At 39.1% G+C, this 19,058-nt stretch overlaps 3 protein-coding genes across 5 annotated transcripts; 1 reads left to right on the top strand and 2 right to left on the bottom strand.

Moving 5' to 3' along the window:
• Positions 1–1,529: 1,529 nt before the first annotated feature.
• xiap (X-linked inhibitor of apoptosis) lies at positions 1,530–10,759 on the bottom strand. 3 transcript variants are annotated; one of them, XM_055224653.1, is made up of 9 exons: positions 10,318–10,601; positions 8,268–8,325; positions 7,085–7,343; positions 6,136–6,667; positions 5,008–5,107; positions 4,725–4,791; positions 4,584–4,623; positions 4,468–4,497; positions 1,531–2,284 (listed from the first exon to the last, which is right to left on the bottom strand). In XM_055224653.1, exons 3-9 carry the CDS (start codon positions 7,310–7,312, stop codon positions 2,091–2,093), a joined length of 1,191 nt encoding a protein of 396 aa, XP_055080628.1. In that variant the 5' UTR covers positions 7,313–7,343; positions 8,268–8,325; positions 10,318–10,601; the 3' UTR covers positions 1,531–2,090. The 3 variants fall into 3 exon arrangements, with proteins under 3 accessions (XP_033830521.1, XP_055080628.1, XP_033830523.1); XM_033974630.2 differs by lacking the exon at positions 8,268–8,325 and having other exon boundaries at positions 1,530–2,284; positions 10,318–10,603; XM_033974632.2 differs by lacking the exons at positions 8,268–8,325; positions 10,318–10,601 and adding an exon at positions 10,666–10,759 and having other exon boundaries at positions 1,542–2,284.
• psmd10 (proteasome 26S subunit, non-ATPase 10) lies at positions 10,739–14,266 on the bottom strand. The gene is made up of 5 exons (XM_033974064.2): positions 14,035–14,266; positions 13,815–13,913; positions 12,982–13,128; positions 12,751–12,917; positions 10,739–12,258 (listed from the first exon to the last, which is right to left on the bottom strand). The coding sequence occupies exons 1-5, from the start codon at positions 14,146–14,148 to the stop codon at positions 12,105–12,107; spliced, it is 681 nt and encodes a 226-aa protein (XP_033829955.1). The 5' UTR covers positions 14,149–14,266; the 3' UTR covers positions 10,739–12,104.
• Positions 14,267–14,511: 245 nt separating this feature from the next.
• Positions 14,512–17,060, top strand: nxt2 (nuclear transport factor 2-like export factor 2). Its single transcript, XM_033974679.2, has 4 exons — positions 14,512–14,662; positions 14,749–14,835; positions 15,139–15,283; positions 16,799–17,060. The coding sequence occupies exons 1-4, from the start codon at positions 14,648–14,650 to the stop codon at positions 16,981–16,983; spliced, it is 432 nt and encodes a 143-aa protein (XP_033830570.1). The 5' UTR covers positions 14,512–14,647; the 3' UTR covers positions 16,984–17,060.
• The last annotated feature ends 1,998 nt before the right edge of the window (positions 17,061–19,058 follow it).

The raw sequence follows: 19,058 nt of genomic DNA on the forward strand, positions 1-19,058 counted from the left end.
GATTCTTTTAATTTAATGTGTTTCCGTTGGCAACAGTGGGGTTACATTTACATTATTAAAGGTCTTTGTAAAACACAGAGCTGTCCTCACCTCTGCTCAAAAACAAATGTAGGCAGCAGTAAATATTTTGCTACTATAAAACAAATGTAATTATTTGAGAGGGACATTTAGGCTGTTTTAAACACACTAGCCCTGTGTCCAATAAAACTTGATATATTGTTTTCAATATAAATGTATGGGCTCTTGAGGGCCCCCTGATGGCCTCGGGGCCCTACGCCGCTGCTCAGTCTGATTATAGGCTGGGCCTGGTAAATATGGATTTCGTTAATATTTTCCTGACAAGCTTTATCAAAGTGCACTATGGAACTTCTGTGGTTTGAGTCCATCACGTGCCTGAAATCGATTTCCATGGAGACAAGAAGGTGATGTCACTGCCAGGTCAGATCTGTGGAGAGGTTTGTTTTTCAAGGTATTTATGACCATTAAAACACTTGTGGTATAATAAATGTAAGATAGGCTAGTTTAATGCCATACTGTGAAACATTTCAGGTAAAGCCAACCAAGGAGCAGATCATCCACCACTGTGCACCTTTAAGGCTTGAAACTAGCAGCACAAAAGGACTGAGATCAATGTGACTGAACTGTGTAACATAAAATCACTAAATGTAAATGTAATCGCTGCAAACCTTTACACAGGCTGTATATGAAAGACAAGACACAGGAGTCACTCAGCTTTACTCCTGTGACAAACATATAGTCTATTAAAATGTCTTCACAGATCAGGCACAGTGGCTCCCCCTGCAGTCTCCAACACGCTACTGAGAGTGTTATTACCATGATATCACAGTACACAGGACTTATAAATCACACTAACAATTATATTACTCATGTCTGAACAGTAAAATAATTAATCATAGATATAAATAAAATCAAACATTCCTGTGGCAAACATATAAATACTCTATTAATACGTCTTCACACATGAGGCTCTCTGGCTCCTGTAAGAACCAGAACGGCTCCGTGTGGCTCCTGTAACAATGAGAACGGCTCCCTATGAGAACAAGAACAGCACGTGACGCGACGGTTCATTTTCGCGCCATTAGCTCCATGTAACAATACAAAGCTAACTGAAAACTTTAGTCCGAATTAAATTTACAAAACTTAGGATTAATGCTCCAAAATACATTCATTACGCGTGAAAATATAGTCTTATCAACACGTGTTCTTGTATTTATGCTAACAGTGAATCAGTTTTATAAAATATATTATTTTCATCTGAGGCTGAACTCACCGTCTGCAGCAACAGGCGACTGAGAGGAAGTGACGCTACCAAAATAAAACAGGAGCAATGTGCACTTCCGGTTATACAAAAATGTCAAAATTATAAAATTCATAAAAGTTCAAATGAAACATGATACACATTTATGAAACAGTAATAAGTGAATTTTAACTCCATTACATAAATAAATATAAACTAACCTTTGCTGCACATCATGGCCTATGTGAATAATTACAACTCACACACACAAAGTATTGACACGACTACCTTTATTGATAAAATCACACTGTGTACACTGGAATGTACCTTGATTTTTCCTTAAGGTGAAAGTTTGGAGTCCTACACCCACCAATTTATTCTATAGTTTATGAACACAGAGGAAAAAATTAAATAAAAAACACACAACCAACAAGACACAGCAAGGTATTGTTGAGATACTGAATTTACACTACTTTGGTCAGCTGAAGTCGTTTTAAATGTGCGATATGAATAAACTTGGCATTGTATTTCATATGATTGATTTTGTGGTAATTGAGCAAATTAAAACCCAAAGGCACCTATGGTTTATTGAACACAGAGGGACATGGACACATTGACAGTTTGTTATAAAAGACCTCAATCATTGGCTTCTGCTATTTACATCAACTTAAAATTACATGTGTGTCATCTTGATTACAAAAATACTTTGTTTACATCTGCTTAATCAACACAAAACAGGAATTTTAAATATATTACACTCCATCTACAATTATTTGAAAATATATTCCATTAAAAGTAAAAGCAGCAGTGAAGTGCAGGGACTATTATTTACTTAAGCAATGAAGGTCTTGACTTTTTGCGTAATGGCGCTACAGCAGATTGGACACTTGGTGACCTCCCTGGAGCACTGCTGACAGGCGACCAGGTGACCACACGGGACAAATACCACAGAAATGTCCCGGTCCATGCAGATCTTACACAGTTTCTCCCTCTGCAGCTGCTCCAGCTTCTTCAGAGGATCCTCATCTGGAACAAAAAGGTTTGTTATTACATATTAAAATTGATCTAAATCAATTGTTTTAACTTTAAGCAGAGGAGTGCCCCAAGGTTCAATTTTGGGCCTGCTAATTTTTACTATCTTTATTAATTAATTTATTAATTTGATTGGCTGCAATTTAAGAGAAAGCCACTTATATGCAGATGATACCATTTTCTCTCTGATACTGGATAAAAGAGGTAATCTACACACAGACTTCAGCCTCTGCTTTAAACCTTTAGACTGTTTCACTCAGACCTTTGTTTCAGGTGATGAGTTTAAACCATCACAGTCACTCTATGAAAAAGTAGGTTAGTCCTTGCATCTGTCAGAAGAACAACACTGTATAAATGTATTTATAAATGTATTTATGGGACTACCTGACACTGACTCAATATGTCACTTGTTTGTTGAACTTTAAATCCAAGATCTCATGAAGGTCCAAGTCTAAAAACTGTCGCTCTAGAACTGAAATGGGGGAAAAAGCCTTTGGTTGTTTTGCTTCCCAAAATTTAAGTCCATTTAAAAGGACATATAAAACTGGAGCCACTGCAGCGCTTTAATAATGTGGAGATAAACATTTATAATCAACCTTCTCCTGTTTTTAATGGATTTATGTTGTTATTTGGTTTGTTTGTTTTTGTTTGTATTGTTCTGTATTTGAACAGGGCTCATGAAAACTAGAGTCTGGTGTCATTGGGCTCTCCCTGTACAAATAAAGATAAAAGATGTAAGTTGTAAAACTGAATACCACCACATCTATGTCATTAACACCAAAAAATCCATTTAAAATGCAGGGACCATTTGGAGTGAGGACCACAGTTTTACCACAGATTAAACATTAATTTAACCAAATAGAAGGGTTATCATTTACTTTACTAATCTTTTCAGAACTATTGTGCAATTTAGACAGTTGACATGGTTAATGTGTCCGACTGCTGCCCATGTCCAACTAGGAAGTACTTAAACAAATCTTAAAATAAAAAAATTAAAAATAGGCAACAGTTTGGAAAAATCTTAAATATAATTATGCTGACTATGTTTGAGTGGAATAGGCGTGTTCGTAGCCTGCAGTTCCCATTCATTTTTTCCAATGAGAATGATGTTGTCACTTGTCACTATGTTCAGTGGAATTGCCATCACTATAATGGAATTTTTGTTATTTTAACTTGAGTTTTAAACAAAGCTGTTATCAAATTTTAAATGGCACAAAAGTGCTACAAGTCCTCTGGTTTATCTCTAGAGATGTTTTTCCAGACATAAGTTTTCAAATTCTTTTTTTCCATTATAATTTCAGCCTAAAAGTAAAAATCCTCTGAGGTTCAGAAAAAAAACTCCACACACTCCAAACAAATCTCACACACTTAAAAATCCCATAGACTTAAAATTCAAATATGTAGAGTTTAAAAAGGCAGAATGGAGGCTAACCAGCTATGTGCTAACTACACTGCCTGGCCAAAAAAAAGTCTCCACCTGGATTTAACTAAGCAAATAGGTCCGAGCCTCCTGCAGTTGGTCCGGTCGAGGTTCAGCAGAATGAGGTCAGCTGACACCTGAATATACTGAATGACCAGGTTATTCTGTCAATGGATTTTTGGGCATATTCCAAGACGACAATGCCAGGATTCATCAGGCTCAAACTGTGACAAAGTGGATCAGGAGCAGAGACGTCATTTTCACACATAGATCGTCCACCACAGAGTCCAGACCTTAACCCCAGTGAGAATCTTTGTGCTGGAGAAGCTTTGAGCAGCGTCAGACTCGACCATCATCAATGCAACAGGTGAAAGATTAATGCCACACTGGATGGAAATAAATCTGTGACGTTGCAGAAGCGAAATCGAAACAATGACACAGAGAATGTGACGTAATCAAAGCTAAAGGAACAACCAAATATTAGAGTGTGGGAACTTTTTTGGTGGTGACTTTTTGACCAGGCAGTGTATAAAGTGATTAAACATTTTGCCAATTTGTAAAGTTTCAGAAAAAGATTGTAAATAAGAAAATGGGTCTTATGGTAATTAGTTACACACACTTGATCAGCCTCGTCATCTTTTATTTCTTATTCAGAAAATCTATGGGAAAAATATATGTGAAATTGAACCATGAGGTGGCGCTCACTGCCGCATTACAAGATAATTTTGGTGGTACTTTGGTAAAAATAGTCCATTACCTTTTGTGGCATTCTCTGGTGGCTTGTCCTCTGCAAAAATGAACAAAAAATATATTTAATTTCTCTGCCATTTCCATTGGTTTTAATAGTATAATCACAGAAAGTTGAACCATTACCGTCTTCTTCTTTTGAATATCCATTTTGGTGACTTGTTGCCTGAAAAAGTGTTATACAGTATGTTAACAGACCCAAAATGTTATGGAAATATCAGTATAATATTATAATAATATACAAGAGAGCTGCTACTTTAAACTTACAGCGGTGCCTTGTAATTGAATTCTGTTGATAAATTCCTGGCCCTTTTCTGCCAATAAGAAGCGACATCTGTATTTAACAAAGAACAAGTTTAGCAATTCACACAGAGTAAACGCCAAAGGGATGCACCGACTCAGGTTTTTCAGTTCCGATACCGATTCCCAATGTAAACAGATACCAGAGAAGAGACTGAAAACAGCATTTATTTCTTTACCAGAACCATCGGCTCGGTGCATCCCTAAAAAACAGCAGTTAGGTCAGTTATATGTTCGATTTGAATTTTACCCTGGGAAGTGTTTGGCGTGTTCTTCCCATGGGTCTTCTTCAGGCTCCCATCCTTTGAGACCCCCTCTACAGGAAAAACACAGCACTCTGTCTCCTTTGCCTATAAGAAAACAAAGAGATTAATGTTTATGTTTTAACAACACTCACCCAAATCAGTCATTTACAAGCTCACATTTACCCAGTTAAAAAGTACAATATAACTACAGTAGGTGCAGTGTGTTACTATGTTCAAAAAAGGACATTTATTTATTCATTAGTAATATAAATCACAAATTACATTTTTTATCCAGGCTCCAAGAAGAAAATAAATTGCTTTTGTTCATATAGTAAACCTATTATTATTAGTAGTATTATGAAGTTTTGTTTTGTTTTTTCCCCCATTATTTATTTCATTATGACGAAAAGAAAATGAGAGAAATAAATTAGGCATGTCTAGTTTATTTTTAACCAATAATTGTGATTATAAAAGTCACAATGTAATTTTATAAACGAAGAATAACCATAGAAACCCCAAAAGGAACGCCTGAACACCGCACACTTTTATCTGGCTGCGTTTCACATTAGTAATAGAGTTGATTGTGATTTTGCCGTATCTGACCCACTTTATAAACTATTATGAATAAAGGTAAAGTTTACTTTTGCCATGGCTCTTTGTGAATAAATGTAAAACTGTGATGTTTCCAACTTCACAATCGACATCCTTAAGTAAGAACTGTAGATTTTCCTTATATTTAGCAGCTTATTAAGATAAATTGATAGTCTAGACATGAGACGATACTGAAATGTGGTGTCACGATTCTCATGGGCAAAATAATTATAATTCAAGGTTATACCAGGATAATTATTAAAGTTGCTGACAGTTTAAAATGTTCTGGATAATTATAATTTTAATGTTATGAACAGGGTCCATATTTAAACAGTTCTAGTTCTGTACTTTGTTCTAATTGAAAACAACAGTGATCCAGAAGAGAAGTTTGTTTGTTCTGCTCATTCTGGAGATATAAAAAAAATTATCTTTGTTGGTGGAACATTTTATATAATCACCAACTGTTATGGTCGGCCCTTTATCATAAACGATATTACTGTTTATCATTCCATCCCTACTTCACCCCACGGCCCATGTCATACCTGTGCTGTAAAAACCAGCCTGGGCCAGACGCTCGGGGCTGATGGGATGGCTGATGCCCTGAAAGCTCTGGAGCCTCTGTTCAAATGTGCCCATATAGACGGCCCTCCTGCCTCCGTCCTCCTCCTGAGAACCACCCTGGAGGGGTATGTTGCCAACGTCATGCCCCAGAATGAACAAGCAGTTTGGGTAATGCTTTTCATGCTCTCCCCAGGCGTCGTCTTCAGGCTCCCAGGCGCCGATCATACCAGCGCAGCAGAAGCACTGGACGTGATCATCCTTCCTGAGGGAGAAGAAACCTGCGCGGGCCAGATCAGAGGGTCTCATGGGGCAGCTGGATGGCCATTGTGCGAACGTCTGGAGCCGCGCCTCTTCGCTCCTCATGTGGGGCACTTTAGGGTAAGTGGTCTCATCCACCACCTCTCCTATTCTCAGGCCATACTCGATTCGCTCTGCTTCTTCGTTGTATTCTTTATTCTGTGCAGGGGAACCGTTGGGATAGACGCAGCGAATGAATGTGCATTTGGGTGAAACCTGCAGCAACAAGGTGATTTAGGGTTAAAAATTTGTTTCAATTATTTCAGATTTTACAGGAAAATGGTAAAAAAACCAAAAACAAACAAAAAAAAGATGCATAATTGAGACTTAAAAAGATCAATAAACAGCTGTACATCTGTTTATTGATCTGTTTATTTAGACACATGAGTTATAATGAGCTGGATGTGCCTCAGTAAACGTGGTCATAGGAAATCAGTTCTGACACGGCCAATCTGACCTCCATGAAAATAATCAAAATGAAGACTTTCACTTGTTACGCACTTTACAGGCCTGTCACGGCTGTAAAATCCTACACTGTACTTCATTCACTCTCTGGTGGTAATCTACTATTGTGTGTGTGCGCGCGTGGGGGTGTGTGTGTGCGTGCATGTGTGTGCGTGTGCATGGTCGTACCTCCTTGTGTCTCTCCACAGGTACATCTCCCCTGCTCCAGTTGTCCAGCGTCTTTCCGCAGCTGAAGCACTGAACTTTGTCTCCTTTTCCTGTGAAGTAGAGCCCAGCGCGTGCCAGTCTCTCTGGGGGCACCTGCTCCGCCAAATGGGACCCATTAAATGAGAGCTGGCGACTTAACAATGATGAAAAATCCAAGGACCCAGCATTGTCTGACTCCAGGTCTAACATTATAGACGTGGACTTGGACCTAAGATGACAGCTGCAAATCAAAGAAATACAGCAGTGAGAACGAGACAGAGTTTAAAATGAACACAAAAACTCATATAAAATACAGAATAATTTTTTAAAAAGAAAAAAAAGACTAAATATTTATTGTGTGTACTTTTTCTTTGCACTACTTGTATTTATTTTTTTTGGCTGGATGATGAGATTAAAGCCATAAAAATGAATGATTAACTTATCTGACTCATTACAGACTCAAACTAATGACTAATGTGTTTCATTCAGCTGTTTATTTATTGCATCTCATGATTTTTAACAATATTGTAGATTTAAATCTGCGCTTGGGTTTTTAGATCAGTGGCACGAATGAGTTTCAATATTATCATTTATCGTCTACACTCACCTAAAGGATTATTAGGACCTGTTCAGTTTCTCCTTAATGCAATTATCTAATCAACCAATCACAGGGCAGTTGCTTCAGTGCATTTAGGGGTGTGGTCCTGGTCAAGACAATCTCCTGAACTCCAAACTGAATGTCAGAATGGGAAAGAAAGGTGATTTAAGCAATTTTGAGCGTGGCCTGGTTGTTGGTGCCAGACGGGCCGGTCTGAGTATTTCACAATCTGCTCAGTTACTGGGATTTTCACGCACAACCATTTCTAGGGTTTACAAAGAATGGTGTGAAAAGGGAAAAACATCCAGTGTGCGGCAGTCCTGTGGGCGAAAATGCCTTGTTGATGCTAGAGGTCAGAAGAGAATGGGCCGAGTGATTCAAGCTGATAGAAGAGCAACGTTGACTGAAATAACCACTCGTTACAACCGAGGAATGCAGCAAAGCATTTGTGAAGCCACAACACGCACAACCTTGAGGCGGATGGGCTACAACAGCAGAAGACCCCACCGGGTACCACTCATCTCCACTACAAATAGGAAAAAGAGGCTACAATTTGCACGAGCTCACCAAAATTGGACAGTTGAAGACTGGAAAAAATGTCGCCTGGTCTGATGAGTCTGGATTTCTGTTGAGACATTCAAATGGTAGAGTCAGAATTTGGCGTAAACAGAATGAGAACATGGATCCATCATGTCTTGTTACCACTGTGCAGGCTGGTGGTGGTGGTGTAATGGTGTGGGGGATGTTTTCTTGGCACACTTTAGGTCCCTTAGTGCCAATTGGGCATCGTTTAAATGCCACGGGCGACCTGAACATTGTTCCTGACCATGTCCATCCCTTCCTGACCACCATGTACCCATCCTCTGATGGCTACTTCCAGCAGGATAATGCACCATGTCATAAAGCTCCAATCATTTCAAATTGGTTTCTTGAACATGACAATGATTTCACTGAACTACAATGGGCCCCACAGTCACCAGATCTCAACCCCATAGAGCATCTTTGGGATGTGGTGGAACGGGAGCTTCAGCCCTGGATGTGCATCCCACAAATCTCCATCAACTGCAAGATGCTCCTCTCAATATGGGCCAAAGAATGCTTTCAGCACTTTGTTGAATCAATGCCACGTAGAATTAAGGCAGTTCTGAAGGCAAAAGGGGATCAAACACCGTATTAGTCTGGTGTTCCTAATAATCCTTCAGGTGAGTGTATATTTACAGGGGAGAGGAGGCCCCAGGGAAGACCCAGGACAGGCTGGAGGGACTATGTCTCTCTGGCCTGGGAACACCTTGGGGTCCCACCGGAGGAGCTGGAGGACGTGTCTGGGGTGAGGGACGTCTGGGAGTCCCTGCTGCCCCCGTGACCCGGTTACAGATAAGAGGAAGAATATGGATGGCTTCAGCAATATATCAAACTTCACAATGTGTTATAGTGACAGGCCTTTGTGCACAAGTGGGTTTTCATGCCAGAATAAAGCATTCCTCACAAGACTGGGGGGAGTGCGTGGGCATGTGCCCCCCCTTCTCTATTCCGAGAAACAGAAACTATTCGAAAACGCCCTCCATCAAAAAAGCGAATCACAGTGACACGTATTCAAACAATGCAGGAGGAAGCACCACCAAAATATTAATTTCATCTGACAATTAGTACATATTATGAAGGATTTAGCATTTTGATCATGCACATAAAAACTGGTACACGGCATGTTCATTTAGAATTTTTTTTTATTTTATTTTTTTACTTTTTTATTATTGTAGAAAGCCTTCAGGTGTCATTGAGGACGTTTTTGTTTAAGATTTTGTAAATAATAGATCTGCAGGATTCCAAGTCTTTAATTAAAACAGGAAAATACAAAGATGTGTTTTTTTTTTGTTTTTTTAGTCCAAATTCTTGCACGTTCATTTAGAATTTCTGAAATATTTTCGTTTCGGGTAACGTCGGCGTACGTGAGCGTGCGTGGGCGTCACGTGGGCGTGCAGCGAACGTGATGACGCAATGCGTGGGAATATTCCAGCCCGTGTGGTCCCCGGGGCCCCTCAGTAAATACGCATCACTGAAAAATAGCATTACATTTAAAAATAATTTAAATATACACAGTTTCACGGAGCAGACGGTCTGGATTTAAGAAAAATGTACAAACTGATGAATGTGTTACATAATGAGCCTGTCCAGGATTAACACAACACACCCAACATTAAACACACCCTGTAAGACTTGGGCTTTTAATTCAGCAGCTAATAACTAATAAAATAACACATATCAAGAAGAACTAACTCTATGCAATTTATGTTGTAAAACCCGGGTCGGCAAACAACACAAAAACATGATAAAAGACACAGGTCCCACAGACAGAGGAGACAGTGACAGCTCCACTGGGCTAAAAACACACGCACATGAGGATTATAAAGAACATCTACAGAGACCAGAGACAGAAAAAGAACCAGAGATGAGACATGGTGAAGCTGAAGTTTAGACTCAGGCCTCAGACATTTTAATGACACACGGACAGAGATAACGCCTTTAAGAGAGTTAGCCTCGCCTTTAACTGCGTTAGCTTTAGCTTTAGCCTTTTCGACCTCGTTCAGAACAAAACACTGACGTTAACGTGAACTCTTACCTTTAAAATGTCGAGTCAGTTCAAACGAAGGATTCTCTAAAAGTTAAATCTGAAATAAAAGCCCCATTTCACACGTAAAAGTCTGTTCTTTCTTTAACCTTGCACAGAGGAAGCGGACTGCGCCCTGACGCGGGGTTGCCAGATGTAAAAAACGTTTTCAGCCCAGTGGACAAAGTTCACAATAAACTCAACACAAAACCTTCAGCACACATCACAACACCTTCAGACTGACAAGTGAAGTGAGAGGAAATAGTTTGGATGTTTGTCCTCTGCAGACTCAGTCAGATGTTCAGATGCGTCACATCAAGAGTTTGGTATTTTGGCAAAATTCCATTCATGATTACTCACCAACAGAAGAATTTAACCAGAGCTGGAAATGCTTTTGGTTCTGTCCGGACACAAAGGACTGTCTGTGTGGAGCAGGAGAGTTTTGTTTTTTTTATTGTTCCTCCTAACTGTTTGTGCAGTACAGAGTATTTGGTTGTTTAAAGTTATTTGAAACTACACCCACACATCTCTGATATCTGAAACTACACCCACACATCTCTGATATGATTTACATAAGATGGGGTTTTGATTGGGGGAAAAATGTTCCTCATATCTGACATTTCAAGATGATTATGATAACATTTTTCTTTACTTTCACTTTTCACTTTAGTTTTTAGTTTAGTCTAAAGTGAAGTTTCCTCAGTTTTATGATTTATTGTCCTGTACTACCCCAGTATTTACACAGGATCATAAAATAAGCAGACATGTCACGATACTAAACCTTCAGCTTGATTTATAAAAAGCCTGATCAATAAATATTTAAAAACACAATTATCATGAGTAAAACAATATGATGCTGTTTTCAAAACCAATACTTGACCATTCTAAAAATATTAGGTCATTAGGTCCACTTTTGTCTTTGTGATTTTTTTCAGTAAACTTAAACGTCATTTTTACTTTTCTGATTTTCTGACCTGACAACGTTATTAGACACCACACCATGAGTGAGCACTTTACTATTATTTAAAACTCATTCAAATCAATTCAAAGTGTTTTTCTAGTATCACAGCATCGCTTTTTGGACAGGCCCCTTCAGAACCTGCACTGAAGCCTCAGAGGAGCCACACATTTGACTGTGCTTAAGTGTGAGACGCAGTTTGCAGAGTCCTGCCTTCTGCCTGGACACATCTGCAGCCCGTCCTGGCTTAGTCCTGGTTCAGTCCATGGGAGTGGATCTGTCCTTCACTGTGGTTCTTTTTCCCAGTGTTTTTTTTTTTTTTTTTTAAGTTTTTCCTTGCCAAGAAGAAGGATCTAAGGACAGGGGGCGCTCTGGGAGAGTTTTCCATTTCCTTGTCTTCTGTTCATGAATCTACTTGTCTGTTTTGACCAATGTCTGCTTCATTGTTGATTTTCTGTTGTTTAAATCAATGATATTGAGTTGAATAATCTGGTACTAGACTCACCTTGTTGTGCAAAGTAAATATAATGCAGAGGTTAGTAAACTTATTGGAAGCGTGACACTTTACAACATGTAAAAATCATAAAACCTTTGAGGACATGACTGAAAACCTGCCTATTTTGTTTATTAGTTATTTTTTTAATTAAACATTAAAGCCACTTAGACATCCTGTCGTTTAAACGGCTGCAGTAAACACGGCATAGTGCAGAAAACCAGAGTCAAGCGTCTCTTGTTACGTCACATCGTCTCTGTCATTGTAAAGCTCATCCTCCTGTTAAATATCACACAGATCCCGTCTCTGGATCTTGTTAACAGTGACCCCTTGAACAGCAGCACAGCCTCATCCCTCCACGATCCGCTGCAGAATGTTCCCCAGAGCCCCTTTTGCCATCTGAACAGGGGTCTTCTCCTCTTTGTTCTCAATGTAAATACTGGCTCCATGCTCCACCAGCAGTTTAGCCGCTTCTACCCGCTCCTCATCGCAGGCCAGGTGACTGGAAAAACAAGACAACAGCATTTCAAAATTATAGCTAAAGTTGCTCTATGTAACTTTTCTGGGGTAGTGTCCACCACCTGCTCGTCTCCAGACAGAATGTTATTGCCTAGTACTGCACTGAACTTATGAATCTAGTACTTATTCATCCATTCCCAAAGTGAGGAGGGTTGCCTCTCCACAGATCTGCCATTTAAAGAGGCCCAATGGAGTCACACATATGTTTCCATGGAGATGACATGTTTAACGCCATACTGTGGAACATTCCAGGAGACACAATAATGTAAACGCTGAGTGTGTAGATGTGGATGTGTATGTGCTACAAGTGTGTGTATATATGTGCCTTACATTACACTGACCATTGTGAAAAATAAAATAAAATTGAATTAAAATTGAATTAATAACATCTTCATAGAGATAAGCAGGCAGCGGATCCTCCCCATGAAAAGTTCCATAGTGTCTCTTTAAAAACACAGAGATCCTGGAGTCTTACAGAGCCGTGTTGCCCTGGGAGTCCTGGATGTTTGTGGAGGCGCTTTGTTTGAGCAGGAGCTGGATGAGGCGGTAGTTTCCTTTGGCGGCCGCTCGGTGAAGTGGAGTAGAGTCCAACTTGTCTGTGGCATTGGGGTCGGCTCCGTTTTCTAGTAGAACCCGAGCGATCTACAAAAACAGATCAATTATCATTAAGTGTTTGATATTTATGAATGAATCAGGAATCACTTACCTCGTATCGGTCTTTTGACGCTGCGTAGTGAAGAGGCGTGCAGCCATTTTGATTGACAGAGTTGAGCTGAGCGCCTTTGGAGATCAGAGAGCGCACGATGTCTTCTCTGCCTGCTGAAGCCGCGATGTGAAGAGGGGCCCATGACGCCTAAAAACGTACTTTACTTCAGACCAAAACACCACTTTCACTTTGGCAGGAAAATCAAATGTACAGGTTGAAAAAATAGAACTATTTTAACAGTCGACATTACGCACATCTTCAAATTGTGCCAGTAAAGTGCTTTTCCTCCACTGGCACAAACAACTGTCAGTTTTTTGATAAAGACAACAAACAGGTCTGTGGATTGTTTTGGTAAAAGGTCCTTTTTTTTTTTTTTTTTTTTACGAAGCGCAGAGAAATATACACCAAGGATGTGGAGGATAGTGAGACAAAGATGAGAGGAGGATGAGAGGAGGATGAAAGGAGGATGAGGAGAATGAGAGAAAGAAGAGGAGGATGAGAAGAGGATTTGAGGAAAATTAGAAGGATGAGAGGAGAATGCGAGAAAAATGAGAATGAGATGAATGAGCATGAAAGGAGATGATGCAGAGGATGAGAGGAGATGATGCAGAGGATGAGAGGAGATGATGCAGAGGATGAGAGGAAGATGGTGTGGAGGATGAGAGGGGACAATGCGGAGGATAAAAGGGGGATGACGTGGAGGATGAAAGAAGGATGAGATGAGAATGAAAGAAGGATGATGAGGAGGATGCGGTTAGATGGAGTTGGTCAGGTGCACAGTTTATCCTGGACTTTGAAGGTAATAGACAAAAGGAGGAGATACACAGACTCACATCGTCCTGCAGGTTGACATCAGCTCCCATGTCCAGCAGAAACTCCACTATGGCGGTGTGTCCCGCAGAGCAGGCCCAGTGCAGAGCAGTCCTCCGGTCCTAAACACATCACAGTTTAGCCTGGTTCATTTCCCCACGTTATTTTAATGTAGTTAGTTGTATATTCGTACAGCAGCAGTGATATTTTCTGCTGTGTCATGTGTCTGTCTCATGTTTGTACCTGATCCGTTTTTGAAGCGAGTCTTTTATCTGACAAAATGCACTGTCTTAATTTGTCAAACTGCCCCGTGTACGCGAAGTTACAGATCTCTACATTCGACACGGAGCCCTCCATTGAACTTAGTCCCAGAAGTGAATTTAAAACAGAAACACTGGATGATGTTGGCACTTTGCTCCTGACTCCAGATTTTAAACTGCGATGACTCAGGAGTCCAACATTTCTACTTCCGCATTTTCACAAAAACAGCGACTCGCGCCCTTCAAAATAAAACTAATGTAATCAATTTGTACTTTTTTTTTTAAACCCCGACATTTATTTTATTCATTTGCGATGTTGTAGAAGTTTAGATTACTCCATATTTCTCTAAGAATATTCATATAATTTGTGTTTGTATAAAAAATAATTAAGTAAATGTTTTATTTTAATGTAAACAATCTTCGTCCAGCGGAAGTGATACATTTTTCAAAATGGCGTCACGCTTTTAGCATGGAGCTAAGCTTTTATAGCATCATTGCTAGTTTAAGTCAATAAAATAAACAATTAAACAATTCAAAGGTCCAGCAGAACTCATCTAATCCAAGGATTTAATATTTTATCTGCTGTTGCTGTGGTCATGGCGAGCACAGTGGTAAGAGCCACATTTAAAGCTTGTTTTGACTAGAATTGAATGAGAATGTTGCCTCATAGTAAAAATCCATGTTGTTTTCTGTTTAGGACTTCAGGACCCACGTGGACCAGTCGTGCCGATATTCTGAGGAGTTTGTCAACATTTATTATGACTGCATGGACAAAAAGAGAAGGGTGAGTTTATAAAGCTCAAAGTTTGATGAGGAGAATCAATGAAAAGTTCACTGTTGTAGGTGGAGGGATGTCAGATATTTAACTAAACAATGTTTCTGTGCTTTTTGTAAAGTTACTGACAGACCATATATTCATTTTGTTTATGGCTTTCTTTTACCAAACCTCTAATAGTCCACAGTTTGAGTTCATATCACTCCCACTCCCTCTACAGTTGAGTTTGGGCAGGACACAGATGCAGAGCCCACACTTTAGACACCAGACAAACGCTACTGTAGTAAACTGGATCACTTTTTCTTCTTGCAGAATCTGACTCGACTTTACCTGGACAAAGCCACACTGGTGTGGAACGGAAATGCGGTGTCTGGACAGGAGGCTCTGGCTGAGTTTTTTGAGTCTCTTCCTTCCAGTGAATTTCAAGTTCTCACATCAGACTGTCAGCCAGTCCACGGTGAGCGCTGACATTTTTCAGACTTGGGTGTGTTTGGTTTCGACTAGTAAATCCAAACCTGTAGTACAGTCTAGTGCTATTCACAAGTTATAGCACAAATATTCAATGTGGCTCACACAACCGTACTGAGTACTGATCTAGTGACTGATTATAAACTAGAGGCCTAGAAGCGGTTAAAAACGATGCCACTGATGGTTGATCATCTCTGCTAATATATTTAGGATGATGTCTTGGGAAAATTTTGATTATTTTCCCCAAATTATGTGTAATCCCTCAGTCGTCTAGGTCTGATCCATAGCATCGTTCTCTTTGTTCCCCAAATTATGTAATTTAAATTTCCTAAATACTCTCCCCAAGATCTTTTTTTCCCCACAACCTTTAATAGAGCTGTTGTAATGTTTTGTGCAGCTCTCTCTTTGTATTAAAGTCTTAATATGAAGCTTTTGTGTTTTTTTAGGCAGCAGAAACAAAACAAAACAAAATATTGGCCTGTGCTGGAGATTTAAGACCATAAGAAGTCCATACATAAATCTATCTCTAGTACTGATACCTGTTTGGTTTTTTTTGGGATATTTAAAACTTTTGTGGCTTAAATCTGATCATATATACAGAAAAATACTCAAAACTTTCTCAGTAATGCAAAGAAAAAGTACCACGAGAAATATTTCCCCCCAAAAAATATAGTTCCAGCTTCATAAACTGAACGATAAGCTGAGATACTGATTGTCATGAAAGACCTACACTCAGGCTTACGGACTGTGGCGTAATTCATGTTTTACGAGGGTCATTCAATAAATAAGGTGAATTTTTTTATAAGGACTTTTAATACAGTTAGAAGCTTACTTTTTTATTTTTATTATTTTTTTTACTTGTTTTTCACATGGATTTAATTTCTTTTGCAGATTAAAAAAAAAAACTTTGAGAGTTTTGGCGATTAACAAAGATGGCCGACCAAGAAGCTCCAGGATTGAACAGCGGCCAGTTATCAAGTTTTTGGTTGGTGAAGGTGCAAACCTGTTGAAATTCATAGGAGAATGTCACTGTGTCTGGTTCATCTCAGGAGACGTCACTTCTGTAGCCTTTCTCATCCTCAACACTGCTCCGTCTTTAAACAATTTAGCCACTTGTAGACTTTTTTTGGCTGAAACATGTGGCACCAGACACAGTGACATTCTCCTATGAATTTCAACAGGTTTGCACCAAAAACTTGATAACTGACCGCTGTTCAAACCTGGAGCTTCTTGGTCGGCCATCTTTGTTAATCGCCAAAACTGTTTTGTTTTTTTTCTGCAAAAGACATTAAATCCATGTGAAAAACAAGTTAAAAAAAAAAAAAAATGTAAGCTTCTATCTGTATTAAAAGTCCTTATACCGAAAAATTCACCTTATTTATTGAATGACCCTCGTACATTTCTTTCCCCACTCTTTAACTGTCTGTTTTTCTTTGTGAGTTGCTGTGTTTGATTTACACTAACGAGTTGATGGAGCTTAACGATAAATGTTTTATATTTTTAGAACAAGCGACACAAGGCCAGACTACGCTGCTCGTGTTGACCTGTGGACTGGTCAAGTTTGAAGGAAACAAGCAACGTTATTTCAACCAGAACTTTCTGTTAACGGCACAAGCTTCACCCAACAACGACCAGCCAGTTTGGAAAATCGCCAGCGACTGCTTCAGGTTTCAGGACTGGAACAGCTGACGAGACAAAACCTTGAATATCTCACTCTCCACCAATCCTCCATAACTGTTGTTTGTTTGCATTTGTACTCGTTTTTTTTTTAAATAATAAACACACATTGGAAACCATACAAAACACTTTAATTTTTTGAGAAAACTTGAACAAAGCGCAGGTAGATGGAGCAATAAATACAACTGAACAGGAGTGAGCAGCTGCGAGGTGATGGAAGCGAATCATCCATAACATAACACACAAAAATACAAAAGTTCCTAGTGGTTTTCTTCTTAAAATGACCAACTGTTGGCTGAGATTCTGTGCACAGATTGACTTTACATAAGGGCAGATAATGTAGCAATAATATGTACACACACAACCAGCTTATAACTTCATATAAATACATTTGCTTAAAGGTCCTATATTACATTAAACTGACTCCTGTAGCTTTAAGCCATGTTCTAATGCTGTTCGCTCCTCAAAAACAGACCTGGAGTTGTGTGTTAAACGTGTGTGAATGAAACAAAACACAACTCCAGGTCTGTTTGAGATGAGGAAACGTTAAAACACAGACCAGAACACAGTGTAACATGGACCTTTTTACCTTCCTGAGTCATTTACACAGTTTGGTGTCACTCAGCAATAAATATTAATGACCAATGTACAAGAGTAGAAGTTTTACTTTACAAAAAACGCCAATTGCAGTAATAAATACATTTCTTCCATTAACCTCATGTTAGCGAGGCGTGTAAGCCCCGTTTGTCACATGTATGTAAACAGTTTCCTTTCTTCAGTCTGCTTCTCTACACAAAGCACAGCAGATGGAAGGCACAGTAACTTTACAAAAAACACTGCACACAGTCTCCGACATGAACTACATTTTGTAAATATTCAAATCGAAGTGACACCAAAGCTTTAAACTACAAAGACCAGTAATAATCTTGACCTACATAAGGATGCTAGGGCGCTTCTACGACCTACAAACCTACTTCAACAGATGTGGCAGTCTAGAGCTGAAACAGGCTCAGTATTTCCCTTTAAAGTGAGATCTGGGCGTCTCAGAACATTCAGAGGCAGTTCAGGGTGTATTGAAGGGTTTCAGATGACGTCAGATTGTTCTAAAGGTAAAGTGTGTTTGATACAGACGGGGGCAGGTCAGATTTGTATATTTAAAATGTAAATCAATAATGGAAATGATCAGGTTCAATGTTTGTAAAGTCACTTTTTCGATATTCCTCATGCAAATGCAAATGTGTGAGAGTTTCCTTGATGTAAAGTGCTTTGAGTGACTTGAAGGTGGAAAATGGAAAAAAGGGGACTATTTACCACTGTAATCAATGGGGAAATCAATCTATCGCCCCCATCAGGGAGAATGTCGTCATTACATTCTAGAATCTGAAAACCATCAACACGTCGCCCACACAACAAGAACAACGCACAAACTGGAGCTGCACAATATGTCGACACAAAAACTAATTCCATTCATTCATTAAAGACGCACTGTGTACCATTTCCTGCTTCTCTATGGAGGCGTTAGCTTTAAAATGTTCCAGGGTATGGCATTAAATTCATCTGTTCTCAGAGAGTAAGGCAGCATGACGGCATGAGGACAGGTTACATGTCAGATCTGTGAAGAGGCGACCCTGCACACGGATGGAATGTTTTACAAGTTTTTTTTGGTCATTAAAACATCTGAAATGAAAAAAAAAGAAAAAAAAGGCAAGAACGATGATGAACAGCGGCGCATCTGGACCAAAACAACTTATATATATTTATTTTTTTAAGATTATAATTTTAGAGGTTTGTATTATTATTTATGAAAACCAATAAATAAAATAAAAAATAAATAAATCAAATATTAAAAAAAATAACTGATTGTGAAAAACCAAATTAAACTAAGAAATATGGAGCAGGTGGTGGAAAAGTCACACAGTGCATCTTTAATCGACAGTACAGATGTAGAGTTTTAGTGTTGTCTTTACTAACGGAAGCAGAAGTGGTTTTAATTATTTACACCTGTCACAGATTTTGGACCAGTTTTGATCAGTGGTGAGTGTTTTTGTGTTTATTATTTTACGTCTCCATCTCAAACAAAGCAGCTA

This window comes from Periophthalmus magnuspinnatus, chromosome 10 (assembly GCF_009829125.3).
Source record: "Periophthalmus magnuspinnatus isolate fPerMag1 chromosome 10, fPerMag1.2.pri, whole genome shotgun sequence".
NCBI lineage: Eukaryota > Metazoa > Chordata > Actinopteri > Gobiiformes > Gobiidae > Periophthalmus > Periophthalmus magnuspinnatus.

Coding starts and splice junctions, on each gene's coding strand:
- xiap (XM_033974630.2), bottom strand. CDS start 7,312: ATGTTAGACCTGGAGTCAGACAATGCTGGGTCCTTGGATTTTTCATCA. Junction 6,668..7,084: donor CTGTGGAGAGACACAAGGAG/GTACGACCATGC, acceptor TTGTTGCTGCAG/GTTTCACCCAAATGCACATT. Junction 2,285..4,467: donor ACCAGAGAATGCCACAAAAG/GTAATGGACTAT, acceptor TTTTTGTTCCAG/ATGAGGATCCTCTGAAGAAG.
- psmd10 (XM_033974064.2), bottom strand. CDS start 14,148: ATGGAGGGCTCCGTGTCGAATGTAGAGATCTGTAACTTCGCGTACACG. Junction 13,914..14,034: donor TCGCTTCAAAAACGGATCAG/GTACAAACATGA, acceptor TGATGTGTTTAG/GACCGGAGGACTGCTCTGCA. Junction 12,918..12,981: donor CGTCAAAAGACCGATACGAG/GTAAGTGATTCC, acceptor CTGTTTTTGTAG/ATCGCTCGGGTTCTACTAGA.
- nxt2 (XM_033974679.2), top strand. Junction 14,836..15,138: donor GCATGGACAAAAAGAGAAGG/GTGAGTTTATAA, acceptor TTCTTCTTGCAG/AATCTGACTCGACTTTACCT. Junction 15,284..16,798: donor AGACTGTCAGCCAGTCCACG/GTGAGCGCTGAC, acceptor TTATATTTTTAG/AACAAGCGACACAAGGCCAG.